Genomic DNA, 16,747 nt, shown 5'->3' on the forward strand with positions numbered 1-16,747 from the left:
GGACTTAAACATCATATTAGATGTAGACCTAGACAGAACCTCAACCACACCCAGACCCCTCACTGGAGCAGGGCGCACAATACATACACATGTTGCGGACTTGGGTCTAAGGGACGTCTGGCGTACACTACATGCATCACATGGGGCTAACACCTTTTATTCATCAGTTCATGATATGCACACTAGGATAGATCCATGTCTGGTATCCCAGATGGCCTTGAGCTGGATGGCAGGGACTAAGATACTGCCCAGGACATTATCAGATCATTCTCCGGTGACATTGATGTTTGACATCCCTGAAGGCACCCCACGTAAGTCGCCATGGCGGTTCAAGACGGCTGCGTTAACAGTCCCAGTATTTAGAACCTGTTTAACACAACATGTCACAGTTTTCTTTAGAATAACGACGGGTTTGTTGCCAGCCAGGCAGTTCTAGGGCAGGCATTCAAGGCCTAGATCAGGGGTATTGCTATGTCTACAGAGCTGGGAGTACTCAGATATATGTAAGGAACTTGGGAGGAAGCAATAGCTAGCCTTCAGTCGCATTATGTGACTGAACCCATCAACGCAGATTGCTGCCGACATTAAAACGCAACTAGACGAATTCCGGACAGCAGCAAACAGGGAATTGCGCTACTTCGATAGGCCTGCTGCGGCAAGGAGATACAGGGAACAAGAAAGGCCAGTAAAGCTGCTAGCACAAATGGTACGTGGGGAGAAAAGGTAGCACAAATAGCCCGTGCATAACCAGGAGTGACTGGGTTGTGGTCACAAAACAGGAGGAAATCAGCGAGCTGTTCTACGACTTCTATGCTAAATTATATCCCCCCTCCAAATTGTAACCACGGACAGTGAAATTGACACTTATTTATCCAAGATACCTACCACTCTCCTGTCTGGAGAGACCCAAGATGTTTAGATACCCCACTGACAACCCATGAGACAAGAAGCTGCTAAAGCCCTCCTGTGGGGGGGAAAAGCTCCTGGCTCGGATGGGCATGGAATTTTATAAAGATTTTGTAGAGGTGCTCACTCCCTTCTCGAATTACTGTGGGCTGAAGCGCTGGACTCCAGCAGATTGCCTGACACAACGCGTGAGGTCGTCATAACCCTGCTACTCAAGCCGGGGAAACCACCTGAAGACTGGTTTGTATCACCCGCTGTCCCTCAAATACAGATGCGAAGATATTCACAAAGCTACTGGTCACCCAATTGAGCCCCCTAATGATGTATATGGTGCATTAAGACCAGGAGGGATTTGTACAAGGCAGATCAACAGCAACTAATATACGGCGATGCTACAACATATTGGCGAAGATACCGAAAACTGCAAAAGCGGCTGCAATTGCTTTGGATACGCAAAAAGCTTTTGATACTGTGCAGTGGCCCTTTCTATTTAGAGCCCTTAGCAATTATGGGTTTGGCCCAAACTTCATCAAATGGGTCTGTGTACTCTACACACAACCGATTATGCGTTAATGGGACACTATCGCCAATCTTAGAACTAGAAGGTGGGTACAAGACAAGGCTGCCCACTGTCCCCACTACTTTCATCCGGGCGATTGAACCACTAGCTGACCTACTAAGGGCACAAAACAGTCAGATCGGGCTGACATTAGCAGGCAGAGTAGAGTTGGTAACCCTTTAATGCGGATGATACCATGTTATACGTGAGGGACCCCGAGAGAGACCCACAGAAAATATTGAAAGCAGCATGAGTTTGGGGATTATTCGGGACTTAAATTGAATACTGCTAAATCAGAGATATTCCCGCTAATAGAGGCAACTGAAAAACCTGTAGTGCTGCTTCGCTTCTGCCCTGGACGACTTCTGCAACCACTCCTTCGCCACTGGAGTCTTCCCATCCCCCCTGAAGCACTCCCTTGTGCGCCCTCTTCTTTACGAAACCCTCTGCCGACCCATCCTGCCCAGCTAACTATCGCCCAATCTCCATCATTCCTTTCCTGGTCAAACTCCTGGAAAAGCTGGCCATCTCGCAGCTCAATCTCCTCACTGAATCAGTTGGTTGTCTTCATGATCATCAGTCTGGCTTCAGAGCTGCCAGAAGCATGGAAACTGCTCTCCTGAACATCCGTGAAGACCTGCTCTTCAACCTTGATTCCAACACCCACTGTGTCCTCATTTTACTTGATCTCTCTTCTGCCTTTGACACGGTCAACCACACCATCCTGCTCAACCGTCTCCGTGATAACCTGGGCATCACTGGTCAGGCCTTGGCGTGGCTGACTTCTTTCCTCTCTGATCGTCCCTCCTAGGTCCAACTTGGGTCCTTCCTCGCCTCTATCTCTACCTGTGGTGTTCCCCAGGGGTCCAACCTCTCTCCCTGGCTGTTCAACCAATACCTGGAACCTCTTGCCCACCACATTACCGCTCTCTGCCCCAACTTACAGTGCTATGCGGAGGACACTCAGCTAATTTTCAGGCTACCTTCAGCCACCTCTTCTACTTCACTCAACTCTGACTGTCTGCTAACCAGGAGTGGTTTGCCGCCAATGACCTCTGCCTTAATGCCAGTAAGACTGAGATTCTCCTCATCGGCACTTCCGCTCCCTCCTTTCCCGTCAATCTCTTGCCGGCCTCTCTTGGCCCTCTTCCTGCTCCCACCTGCGGGGCTAAAAACCTCCGGGTCATCTTCAACTCCACACTCTCCTTCTCTCCTCACATCTCTGACGTCTCTAAGAAGTCACACTACCAGCTGCACCTCCTCAGAGGTATTCTTCCTTTCCTCTCCTTCCCTCAGAAGTGTGTCCAGAGCTCTGGTTCTCTCTAGGCTGGACTATTGCAACAGCCTCTTTCGAAGTCTGCTTGCTTCTACTCTACGCCCTCTGCAACTCATCCAGACCAGACTGCAAGACTTGTCCTTGGCCTCAAGCCCAGGAATCCATCTCTCCAGGACTGAAATCTCTGCACTGGCAACCCATGGCTGTAATGATTAAGTTCAAGACTCTCTGCATTGTCCACAAGGCCTTCTGGGGCCTGGGGCCTCAATACCTTCAACTTTCTCTTACTAAATATCTTCCTTCGAGCTCTTCGCTCATCCGCATTCAACTCCCTTAGGGTTAGTCGCTTCTCCAAGCAACGAGTTGGTGGTAGATCTCTTTCTTCGGCTGGAGCCTCCCTGTGGAATAGCCTCCCTACCTCCCTGAAACTTGAGGAGAACCATCTGCGGTTCCGGAAGCACCTCAAAACCTTCCTCTTTGCTTCTGCTGTCTCTCCTCCTCTCCCCTCCTGAATTCCTGGCTGAAACTGAAACTGCACTTGTTACCTGGCCACCCTCTGTTCTCGGGCCCAGGTCACCTCCCCCGCCAGTTGCACACCTGCACTGCCTCCCTGGCAACCCCTGCACTTGGGGACTGGTTTTCTGTATCCCTACAGTCCCCCTTCCAGCACTTGACACCTGATGTCTGCACTCCACCACCTGGCCGTATTTTTTATTATTGTTTTATTTATTCTATGTATCCCCATGTACTACACTGCCCCTCCCCACTCTTCCCCCCCTTCCCATGCACTTGCGCGATCTGAGTGACACCTGGCCTAGTTAGATTGTTGTCTCCGTCTTCCCTCTGTTCCCCCCTCCATTGCGGAACCTTGAAACACTTCTGTATAGGCGCGTTATAAATGTCATATCATACATCACTTTAGAGATCTATTTTACGAGTATCAATTTGTTACCTGGGCCGATAAAAAGGGGATTATAGGCGATGCCCCGCTGCAGAAACTACAATACCTCAGAATGTGTTCTGCAATAGCAACCGTGTGGGATGGTTTCCCTGGGGAACCACCAATACATCCGAGCTAGGGGTATGTACTTTCTCCCAGTGCAGTAAAGAATTCGGTCTCCGTATTATATACAAAATCACGCAGTCAACCAGGAAAGTCCAAGCACCAGACATCAAAGGGAAGTGGGAAGGGGACCTATGGAGAACCCCAACAGACACGTATTGGACACAATTATGTGACGTAACAAAAAAAACTCATATCTTGCAATTCCAGGTACCGGCTAATCCATTACAAAATAACAAATAGAGTCCACCTCACCGCGGCCGGAATTAAGAACATGTATGCCACAGTGACAGGGAAGTGCCCCAGAAGTGGAAGCGAGGAGGCAGGTATATTTCACATGTTGTGGTCCTATAGGATGCTTGCTAAGTATTGTGCTAAAGTATGTAAAGCACTGGAAGAAAATGCTGGACCAACCTTTAGACTGGAATCCAGGATCTTGTGTATTGGGATTTGTGAGTAAAATTAACCCAGTCTGGCGCAGATTTTTGAACCTATGCCTGCTCGTAGCAAAGCGTGCGATACTACTGCACTGGAAGAGTAGGACCCTGCTGTGTTGGAAAAATGGATGAGTGCGATGATGGGGGCAAACAATAACTAAGAGGTATATTCTAGCCTGCTGCCGCTACATTGCAGCCCAAAAAATATTTGAGGTGGACTCAGACAATACCTAGTTGATAAGAATGTAAGCGAGGATGACCAAGAAGAAGTGTTATAATGTATGTATAATAGCAACAACTGTCCACACATCTGTATAACTGCAAAACTGAGTAATGCAACTCTAAGCAATGTAAAAATCTGGGCAAGTTAAATTAAAAAAATAAATAAAGAAATGTACCAAATAAAAATGTATAGTTACAAACAGACTCAAGACAATGTGAACAAGATGTGTGCGGTGAATCAAGCATCCTTCATGCCGAGTTCAGGCTAACATGGGGAAAAACATGTGGTGAAGGGCTACATCAGCAGTGCTCACCGTGACAGTCACGAGTATGAGATGTACACAATGATAAAACGCAATGTAAAGATAGAAAGTCTGTGAAGCAAATCCATGTAAAAGGCTGTAGGTTCGGTATGGGCAGAAACTATCCCTGCCTTTCACTAGCTGGGGAGAGTGGAATTCAATCACAGGGAACGTAAAAGGTATTAGGGGAGCCGAGGTAACCATTTTGGAGAGGAGTCTTGGATAGGTATGCAGCAACATATCGGAGCAGGCATCAAGACGTTAGGGTAAGGATGAGTAATAATCTTACCTTCAGGGTGGAAGCATAACTACAAGCAATTAGTGGAATGATGTAGATACAAGTGGTGACTGAAGGAATATTAAAAAGACAATTTCAGACAGACACAGGTGCCTCCACAGAACGGCTCGGTACTTGCAGTAGATACAACGTATGTGGTGGTCACTTTAGCACTACACCTAGGCTTCTCCAAGGGAACAGGCATTGCATTGACACATGCTGGAGCACAGATGGAAAACTGCTCAGCTGTGTGCAGGGGTGCATGTCGGGCCAAGGCACAAAGCATATTGGATGATGTATAATGGACAAAAAGTTAGTTTGCATCTTGCACATAAGCAGGATTTGGTGTGCTAGCTTCTGGTTCCCGAGAAGTAGCTCCTACCCAATGGTGATGTCTGATACACAGGAGCTGCTTTTTGCTCCTGGTCAACAAATGCCAATTTCGACCCCTGCGATGGCTGCAATGTTTAATAAAACGAGGAGTAGAATTCATACATGTATAAAGCAATATGCCAAACAGAATGTTGCATCTCCAACAGTGCGTCTGAAAACTGTTCTTGGTTCATATTATTAGAAAAATGATTTAGCATGTAAAGTATTTAGGAATAGTTTTGGAACACAGCATTCCGATCACAAAGATCAAAAGATGAACGTCCAATGAAGATAACGAGCGTCTATTAAATGGCAGTGTCCGACTATTAGCCAATGGATGGACAGGCCAAATAGTGTGACCTAATGATGGGAGAAGATAGGAATTTCTGACTCTTTAAAAATAGTGCAAGCACAGAGGAGAGCATTCCGACACTGGCAAGAACGGAAACTTCCAAATTGTTCGAGATTAAAAACAGATTGTGTGATTTGGCTGAATGTCGGCCGTTTCAAACTTTTGGAAGGCCGAAAAGTTCAACCAAATCACTGATTCATGCTGGGGGCTGCAGGGTGTCCCCCTGCACCCTTCCTCACTATATTGTGAGGAGGGGTTGCGGGGTGTCCCCCGCGGCCATCCCAAAAAGCCACAAACAAAACCTGCAGCGCCCGTTTCCCATCAAAGAAGTGAAAAGGAACAGGCGTTGCAGGGACAGTCGGCGGCCGAAAGGTAAGTAGGGTTATGGGGGTGTTGGTGGGGCCGGGGGCCAAGTCAGAAATGTTCAGGGGAGAAAAGAATAAAGGTTGTTTATGGAAAAATAATCTTAGGTCTTTTCTCCCTCCAACTTTGGATCTCAGGCTTTCAACCCCCCATCTGCAAGAACAACACGTTACGATTGGATTCATTACATAAAGACCAACTTAATTGCGGTTCCAGAGGATAATTCCTGTCCACAAGGAAACCTGCAGAACTGAACTTGATGAAGACTGAGGCTCCCCCGGAAACACAAGGTTTTCTCCTGGCTTTGTTGGGAAGGAAATTAACATATCCCACCCCCATAGGCGCTTTAGAGTAAGGCAAATTTCCTAACTACAAGTGTGATATGCCAGGGGGGGCGTACTAAGGAACCGTGCACGAACACTACACTATGCAAAGTGTAGATGTTTACACTTAGAACGCGTATATAAACAGGCCCCATTTTGTAGTTACGGTAGAAACATTCAGGCCTGCATGACTGCGCCGTAGACACAGACCTGAATGACGATAAAGACACCCACACTAACATCCATAGACATTTCGCTTTGTTCCACAACTGTTGCTAACAAGTGTTATCCCAAGAAGGAATGTGCCCTGCAGGACCACGAGACAGTACCAGGCACCTCACAGTGCACATTTAAAACAGCTAGGCCAAAGCAGGCCTCCAACCCCTACCCAGCCAACAGGAGTTATGACACTCACAACAGTCCCAATCCAAGACCACTGAATTCCACGATAGTAGGTGACCCCAGACCACCAACCATAAACCGACTGGCCATAAAAGATCTAAAAAATATGACCACTCCACTTATAAACAACAGAATTTGTAATGCGAGGTACAGGGTGGAACAGATTATAGTCCAATGCGAGGGTGGAAGCCCTGGGTGCGGATAGTGCAATACTGAAAAGAATGTGTGGGTCAGCTAGATCTTAAGCCTCCGCCTGTGCCGGTCCCTGACCCTCCCAGATGCACGGCATAATGAAAGAATAGCATTGTATTACATAGCAACTAAAATAAAAATCACAATTTCATTCAAACGTACCCAAAAGTGTTTTCACTGAAATAGTTCACATAGGCTGGGTATGATAAAAACCATAACAGTGCCTAATGAGAATGGATTTGTATTATGTGAAGGCCACAGCTATTTAATAAGGATTGGTCGAAGAGAGCAAGTTCACAAGGAGTCATTTTTATTGCCATACGAATGATGTGAATGTAAACCCCATGCAACCCCTCCTTCCAAAAACTGCACAGCGAGATTCATATATGTGCTTTGAAAGGGAAGGGGTATTTGTACAATACAATCTGAAAACCCTTTTCTCCGGTGCGGTGGGCGAGTCAAAATAGTCGGAATTCTAAATTGAAAACATAACTTCTCAAACCCAAAACCCGTATAATTATAAGGCAATTCATTATATGCATATTGTAAATTGCTCACATTATCAGCCCACAGACCAGAAGCGACCGGAAGCAGTTGTTTGACTCTAGCGTGTACAGGTATCATTGGGCAAAGCACGCTTTTGCATCATTGGCAAAATGTACTTCATGGGCAATTTGCAATGTTTTAAAGTAAAGGAAGTATTGGTTGAATCCGGGCAGAAGGGATATTAACAGAGGAGTTATTGTAATGTAGAACTAAAAAAAAATGTTTTTATAATTATGTAAACGGGTGTGCAGTAAATAATAAACGTAGGCACAGGCAAGTCACTTATCTCCTAAAGACAAGCTGCCTGTGATTGTGTAATGTTTTGGTAACTCCCCTGCATAAAGCTGGAGACAATTGTTTCCTTTCACATTTTATATTTAAAATAAATTTGCGTTTCAAGCAAAGTGCCTGTTTCTTGCCCAGAATTGTGGGGTGCGACTGTATATGAAGGGGCATGAAAATGGGGTAACCACTTAATAAGCAACTCCAATATATCTTAGAAAACAAAAGCATAAAAGAGAAGCTACATTATCAGTGTCTGCTGTGCAAATCCAACCTAACAAAACGTTATCACTCTATGCAAGCAATGCTTCTTAACACTATTCACGAGCAAAGCCAAGGCCATCTTGTGGTTGCTTTGATGTTCGGCTTTAAGTGCTGGGACCACCGGCCACACCTCCGCCTCTTCCTCCTCTAGCTCGCAAGAAAATGGGCAAAAGAGCAAACTATTGAAGGCATCTCCTCTGTGACCTATCAAACATTGCTAGTGGTCTATTATTTATTAGTTGGGCGGCAGGCCTCCACTAAAGTGGGAAACATGCCCAGTCTTACTTGTGCACAAACAGACGTCCATCTGGCTCACTAGTGATCAAATCGAAGTATGCCAAAAGGCCATCCATGGAGTGTGCAAGTAGATCCCCACAGTGCGCTTCTGCCCAACAGAAGTCAGCCCTTGCTTTTACTGCCTACCATATTACTCATGCTGCATTTGTCAGGTACCTTGGGGGAGGAGGGTGTGGGTGTTATTAAACCACAAGCACAGCCTAATCTGTGTTAAAGCCTTATTTATGTCCATTAGCCATATACCTTTTCTACCCATAGATGAAGAGTGCAGTTCTCCAACCAGCGGCCCACAAAGTGAGGTTGTGCCAAGTCTTTGCCCATAATTTCTGCGATTTAGCCAAGGACCTGGCCTCCATCCATCCATCCAACATTGGCCTCGCAATTACTTTTTCTACAGCCTTTGATACACCCAATAGGCACTTCTTCCATCCTCTACACTTGCAAAGCTACTACCCCGGCGGATAACCCATACTTCAGCTCCATTAGCGAGCTGTAACAAAACAGTGAACTATAAACCTCTATGGACGCAATAACAAAGGCCTCCCCTTACCTGTGGTGTAATTAGAAAACGGTCACAGAACTCAACACCCCCAACATGGTAAATGCATTTCAGAGGCCCAGTGAGGGACCCGCCCACTCCTAGCGCTACTGTTGTTACTAAAATGTTATTGTGAGCAAATGCTTGTAACGTAGACCCACTCTCCCCCACTCTGAAATCGTTCACAGTCACAAGTTGGAACATCCTGTGGGCAGCTTCATCGCTCCATGTGCAGAAGCTCAAAAATGCAGGAGTTCCCACTTCGTGTGATAGGCCATAATAATTATATCATTTGCAGGAAACCTAGATATTTGTAAATAAAGTTAATTGCCCCAGTGATAAAAAAAAAGGCATGTGGGGCAGACACTATGGGGTGATGGGGGGGAATCCTGGTGTGGTACAATGAAGAAATAGTAGAATTACTCACCTGTCAAAAGAAGTAAAAAGCATTTTCAATACATATCAGTTATTTAGTCTGTGAACCCTACATGCCCCTTGCAGACTCAATATGGTTTGAATCCTAGTAGTGTAATCTGATATTGTTAGGTTTATAAAACAGGGGCGGGGACCCATCTTGCACATGGACATTAATGCATGTACAAGTTCAAACCTGGGCACTCTCTCAAACAAAGACCAAAATTCTGCAGGCATACACCCTACCAGTATGGTATCGGGTAATAAAATTGCGGTAAAAATGTCACCAGTAAAAAAGAAAATTGTGGCAAAAATGCTGTGGTTTGGTGAACCAAAAGGTGTACCCCATTATACCATTGAAGGGGAGCGGAGGTTGCAGGGGTGTCCCCCGCTCCCCTTAAATGGTATAATGGGTCGGGGGTTCCAGGGGTGTCCCTTGCATCCTTTACATGATTGTGGCGAAAATAAACACGGCAAAATATTTTAAGACATGGAACCACCAGTATAGCCCATAAACACCGAACTAGCTACCACAACTCAAAATGGTAAACAATTTCCAAACCTGTGCAAGAGAATAGGTCTGCAAATTCTTAAGGGCAGACAAAAAGCGACTCCTTCGGACAACTTACTTTCAATTTAACTCCTGGCAGCAGTGTACTCGATCACTGACTCAGCGCCCTGAAATCAATCGCTCGATTGTCCAAGAGCAAATCACCAGATAACCACTCGGACTATTTCAGCTGTTCTTATACAACAGCTCTGAAAGACCAAATGAGAACCACCCCCACATGTTTCTGGATAAAATAAAGGAAAAACAAATGCATCTATGCTCCCTATTCCAAAACTAAGAAACATGAACCGAATAAAACATGCAATCAGACAAAAGCCCACGCAAACCAAGCTGTCAGAGGTGTAAATACAACAGACTCACTGGAGTTAAAAATATATATCACCTAGATACATGATTTGGAAAGAACTGTAAAAAACGAGGGGAAAGGAAAACCTTACGAACACGTCTAATCTAAAACACAGGGACCCAGTGAACCCTAAACTGTGCACAAATAATTATGTACACTCAGGGAATATAAAACTATAAGTAAGACAATAATCCATAAAAAGCAAACTAGCTCAGTCTCAAATAGGGGCTGCAAATAGTAGACATACTCGACAAACTGAAATATGGGAGACATACTCGACAAACTGAAATATGGGAGACTCTTAAAACAAATAAAACACAACATAGCTATTGGCCAGATATATAGACTACTTTAGAAACCTACACAACGATAATCGCCACTGAAAACCTTACAAAAAGGCCAGATTAATATATCATAACACATTTGTCAAAAGGAATAAAGACCAGCAAGACCCCATAGACAAATCTAAAACAGTTGAGGTATTAAAAGAAGGCATCCAAAATCTAAACGCAAAGAAATACTGTAGCCCAGAGAAAATACTAAATGAGATGCTCTGTATACATTTTACCAAATTGGAAGATCTCTAGTGAAACTATTCCAGGATCTGGGCACTTGCCCTAAGGGCTCATCACCACCATTTATAAAGATGGTGACAACCTGGAGCCAAACAACTACAGAGAAATCTGGTGTTAAGGTAACTTCATCAAATTATGTTGCAGCCACATGAAACAAACTATTGAACTTCCTAAGTGACAATAACATTTTGCATAGTCAGCTAAGATTCCTACCCAAGTAGAAAACCACAGACCAGATATTCACCCTGCCGTCCCTGTTCGGAAAATATGTAAAGAACAAAACGGGGGAAAAATATTTGCTTGTTTTTGCAAAAAGGACTAGGAACGGTAGGGATGAGGTGGTGACGACGAGCAATGGCATAATAAACTCCATGTACAACTCAAACAGCTGCAAGGTGAACATTATTTACGCAAACGGTGCCCTGTAAGCAAAAACAAGCAAGCTCAGCCCAACCCTGTTCAATCGCTATATCAAGAATCACTATGTAGCTAGAGGAATGCTAGGCCCCAGGTCTAAGAGTGAGTGACTACGAAATAAAAAATGCCTGCTTTATGCGGGTGACCTGGCCATACTGTCACGCACAGAGGAAGGCCTCCAATACAGTCTTAACCTCCTTGAAGCATACTGCAAGACCTGGGACTGGGACCAAGTGAACATTTAGAAGAAAAACACAAAAAAAGACCAACATCATGGCATTCCAGAATAAATCTGCAACAGCATTAAATTCAAACTAGTCCTTCATTGCACAAATTGAGCATGTTACAGACTCCACTTGTGTCTCAGAATAAGTGCATCTGGAACTTAACTGTCAATACAATCATTACAAGGAAAAGCCATCCGTGCATTGTTAACCATTAAGAAGCAACTCATACTTCAATACACCCGTAAAATGGAGGCTAAAGTTTTTAACCATATTCTACTTTAGCGGGAGTGAGATGGAAAACAAGCGTATGCAGAATGAGACAAATCTCATAATGAACTTAAGCACATCTAAAAGTGTCTTTTTTTTTTAACGTCTGCCGTCATGTGAAGAGTGGAACCGCAAAAATGCCTCCACCATCAGGCAGCGCAGTACCCTTGACATATTACAGAACGGCAGTCACTCGACAGCAGTGCCACATAATCTGATAGCATAGACAACCGAAGACAAGAGGAGAACTTGGCCAAATTAAAAACAGGCCCTTAAGGCGCAGAAACAACCTACTTGAGAGCAGAACTAGGGCAGCACAACAAGCTCAAATGCTACAGGGCCCTGGGGCAAATGCAGTTGATCCAATCTTTGTAATAAAACAAAAACACAGACTGATGGGCCAATTCCGAGGTGCATACAAAAATAGGAAAGTGCTCCTTCATGAAGGATGAACACTTTTCTTAAAAGCCCCATATACTGTCAAAGTGAAAATGTGGCAGCCTGGTATCAAAGCCGCGACTTTCGCATGTGCCTGATTAAGGCCGATTCCCGCTGCAGGGGATTCCCGTTCCAAAAACCCTGGTTTAGCAGGTAAAAAAAAAAAGGAGTTAAAATATAGCACCTTTGAGGTGTTAAAATTCTACTGCACACTTTTACCCCCCTTTATAAAAATAGCATTTCCTAGACTGCAGTACTACTTTTCTAGTTTACGTAAAGCTTAAGAAAACCTCTCTTAAATTAGAACAGTGGCAGTCTTAAGAAATTATTTCAGTCCCACTGGTACATATGTTTCTATCAAAAGGACAGATTTGAAAAGCACATCTCCCTTCCAGTTTTTCCACCCACCTTAGAATGGTGGTGCTGGAAACCGGATGGGAGAAGACCTACTCTCTTCACTACTTTTAACACGTGCTCAGACTTGGACCCAAAGTGACCACAAGTTTGAAAATAAACTTGCCTGACAGTTCAAACAAGAAGCTCCGCGGGGACAAAATTGGTGAGCAGTGTGAATTAGGAGAAATAGAAAATGAGACCCTTTCTTCTGCACACAAAGACAAGTGAAACACTAACACCCTGATTCATGGAACTGTTTGTGCTTAAAGATATGGGGATTTTCGGGCAGAATGGCACGCGAATGTGCGTTTTACACACAAATAATTCCATGAATAAGGATACAAATTTCCCAACATTTTGCGAAATTAGGTAACCCTTGAACGAGCGCCAGAATTTACAAATAGAGCTGCACATCACCAAAGAAGTGAAAAGGCATAAGCAATATAAAACTTTTAAAAAGCCGAAAACCAAAAAGATTCTATTAATAAAAACGCAGCATGTTATGTATTTATTTTTTTACAATGTGGTCTAACAGGGCATGCCAATTCAATACCATGTATTGTATCGATATGCGCATGCATCATGAACTGGGTTAATACCTCAGTCAGGAACACTATGATCGGTCTCATCTACAGTGATGAACAAGTGAACAGTAGTAAGGGCCTCCAATGACTAATGGAATGTCACTGAGAAATGAGCAAATGTTGGTTGTTTTCCTGTTCAGCTTCTTCCCGGTTATAATTAGGCTGCAGTTTATTGGTGCATTTTATTTGCGGTCTTCTCTATTGAGCAGATCAGCCCATTGTAAAGGTTTATCAATCACTTGTTTCCGGTACCACTTTTGTGTAACCCCATCAGATACTGTTTCGGCTCGTTTCTTCAAGTCCATATCTTTGGAAAAGTGTCAGTTGGTTGTTACAAGTTCACTATAGGGGATGTACCACTTTAGGTGTTTATGGGGGCTGGTAGAAGAACGCGCATTCATATTAATATTCGGAGAGGAAGCGAAGGGCACTGGCGCATGCTATGTGCCCATACTGACACCAAGGCAAGCATTTAAATAAATCCTCGGACAGGGGTCAACTAGGAGCACTGGAAGGGTTAAAATAGTAAACTGACAAAGCCCAGTCACTCACTTTCCGTGGTTATATAGCGCTCTTCAGAAGGTGACATCTTGACTCCCCACTAGTATATTACTGAAGGAACATAGTATTTTCTTTGCTAGAGAAAGGTTTGACAGTTTGTTCTGAGCGACGCTGGCGATCTGCAGCACTTAACGATGAAGAATTGCCCACACCAATGTACTAGCTCAATGAAAACTAGAGGGGAGTTGGGGGAAATATTATTAGACCAAAGATGGGAGAAATCTTAACATAGGACGAGTAAAATAGCAACGATAAACAATGCTCGCTGACGATCAGATAAAGAACCACTACCATTGTCTAAGACTAGATACTGCGTGAGCACTGGACTTCTTAAGGGATAACTGGGTGGCATCATCACTTCTGGTTCATAGTACAAAGGAAGGTTATTACACATTCAGACTTTAAGGTGGGGTTGTATGGCTTCTGTAATTTTTTTTTTTACAGAAAAAAGTATCACACACGCACAATTTGAGCGCAACAGAGGAATGCCTGAAAACAGTTGTACAAAAAGGACAGAAAACAAGGTGACAAAACGTCCAACTACCCTTTGTACAATGTCACCACCTTTAAACCACATAATTCAAAAGGTAATGTAGCACATACATGGCAGTTAATCCATAACACGATAAAGCATTAAACTAAAGCAGTCGCTTGCAGAACGTGAATAACATATACATTTCAAAAAACGTGCTCTCATCCGATTACCAGTACACCCATGTCAGAGACCCGATCATATGGAACTGAAATTGCACTTGCGTCAACTGTTCGTCTGTACACAAGTAAAAAGGAGCAACCGACTCATCGCAACATTTACATTAACATTCACATTTGTGTTGAGCCCTGCAAGTTAGGACAAGCTTTCGGGGTCACATTCGCATGCGAATAGGAGGCACTGTAGACAGTATTAAAAAAAAAATACTCAAACTAGCCAATGGAATAACGGGGTGACAAATGCAGTTGCGGATAGGGTCAAATGAAGCGGTTTGTGCACAGTGCATTACGTGTTTGATTGAGCCACTGTGGAACACAAGAGTCCAGTTGTATGAAAACTGTTCTGATTCAATCTTTGGCTGCTAGAGGGATCACGATTTGCTTTGGCGAAGTGAAATCCCGTATTCAACGCCCACCCCAATCTTGAGGGAGAGAGGGAAGTACCAAAAAAAATAAAAAAATAAAGGGGTCAGCCAATCCTTAAGAGGGTGCTCATCATCGAAGCAAGGAAGAAACGTGGAGTCCATCGGGATACCCAATTATCAGAGGCATCCACAATAGTGCAATCCCGTAGGTGGAGTATCAATCATAAGGCAGAGGGATCCGGCAAAGATTTTGAGAGGACGGGTCGCTTTCCGCTTTGGGGGTGCTGAACATACTTTTAGAGGCAATTCACATGAAACTTACTACAGCTGGATTTAACACAGAACTATACAGAATAGAAATGGGCGGCACGATTCCATCACATTGTGTTTAGGTTCCATACAAATAAACGATCACATCATCTGTAGTGGACGTTTTCCATATGCACAAAAAAGGGTTGGGAGAAGTCACCCAATGTGAGAAGTGGTTGAAGGTTATGGTCGAGGTTTTGTCTTTCATCAACGGAACTGTGATCGAAATGAAGGGGCGTATGCTATAGTAACGCATTCATCATATTGAAGGAATTTAAACCCTGCACGTGCAGCTTCACCGGCTCAAAACGTGAAATGCTCCATGATGATGGGGGAACAGGACATCTAGGTCTAGGATGGAGGTACCGCGTTACGCTATTAGCAGAACGCAAGAGAAGCGTGCAATCAGGGGCTCTGTGTAAGCGAGGGGCGCAGACTCGAAACTTTGCAGCCCGATTCATGGAATTATTTGCGTGAAAAACGCAGATTTGCACGCCTTTCTGCCCGAAAAATTCCTCGTTTGAAGTACGGGGATTTTCGGGCAGAAAAGCGCGCAAACCTGCGTTTTTCACGCAAATAATTCCATGAATCGGGTGGTGCGCAATATAAGGAGAGGTGCAGTACCCAAGGGGGGGGTGAGTGTGATATCGAGCTCAGCTGTGATGATTCGCAATGTAGGCGGTGCTACACCGGCGAGGTGCAGTGCGAGGCTGTCAGGGCAGTTTCACATCAGGCCCGGCCGTCTCCTGACCTGCCCAGAGTGCTGCCTCCCTTCCAGGCCTTTTCATGCAGCCCCCGCCCTCACATACGCCCGCCTGCCCCCCGCCAGCTTCCTCACCTGGGCGCAGGGGCTCGGTCAGGGTCAACACCAGCAGCAGGAGGAGCAAGAAGGCGCCGCTGTCCGCCGGGGCCACCATTTATCCAGCGCGCATCCTCCCGCCGCGCAGGAGGGAGCTCCACGGAGGTGTCGCGCAGGAGGGGTGCTTTCTCGAGGAAACCCTACGCGCAGGAGGAGGCGCGGCGGGGTGTCCTCGGCCCTTAGGGGGCTGGCGGCGGTTCTCGGCCACCTTCGGGCCTTTCTCTATGGGGGGTGGAGGGGTGCTGAAGGAAAGTGCTGCGGCTTCAGGGCATCGGAGGTCCGCCTTCAAGGGCCCCGGGCCCTTTCTATCGCAGCCCGGCCACAGTGCGCATGGGGGCGGGCTCAAGTTGATCCTAGAGCCGCTGTCTTCTCTGGCCCAGAAAACAAGATGGCGCCCGACGCGTCCTCCTCTCATCCCAAACACAGCGGGCAGCCAATCGGCGAGCGAGGGGGCGTGCCGGATCGGCAAGCACGTAATCATGAATAATTGATCAGATCTTGGCAGGTACTAGAAAGCCAAACAAACCCTTGTAGTAATCAAGACTTGGAAAGCAGGTCCAACCTCTACCTGCTGATCAATGACTCATTGAAAAGTGGGAGGGCCCGCAAACGTTTGGAAGTGTATGTTTTCCCTTTCTATACAGGATTGAGCACTGGAGCGTATACTGGCATTGTAGCCTGTTCTATATATACATTTCTCCCTGGATGACTGTGGGCCTCATCATGAATCAGGG

The 16,747-nt window shown here is 45.3% G+C and overlaps 1 protein-coding gene across 6 annotated transcripts in view; it reads right to left on the reverse strand.

Moving 5' to 3' along the window:
• Positions 1–16,439, reverse strand: part of DGCR2 (DiGeorge syndrome critical region gene 2) — a 1,169,540-nt gene extending 1,153,101 nt beyond the window's left edge. For 3 of the 6 annotated variants that reach the window (XM_069619936.1, XM_069619935.1, XM_069619934.1), the window contains exon 1: positions 15,993–16,439. In XM_069619936.1, coding sequence (XP_069476037.1) covers positions 15,993–16,071 — 79 coding nt within the window. In that variant the 5' untranslated portion in view covers positions 16,072–16,439. The remainder of the gene's footprint in view (positions 1–15,992) is intronic. The other 3 variants (XM_069619939.1, XM_069619938.1, XM_069619937.1) reach the window with 1 other exon arrangement.
• Between the last annotated feature and the right edge of the window lie 308 nt (positions 16,440–16,747).

This window comes from Ambystoma mexicanum, chromosome 10 (assembly GCF_040938575.1).
Source record: "Ambystoma mexicanum isolate Mex_15411 chromosome 10, UKY_AmexF1_1, whole genome shotgun sequence".
NCBI lineage: Eukaryota > Metazoa > Chordata > Amphibia > Caudata > Ambystomatidae > Ambystoma > Ambystoma mexicanum.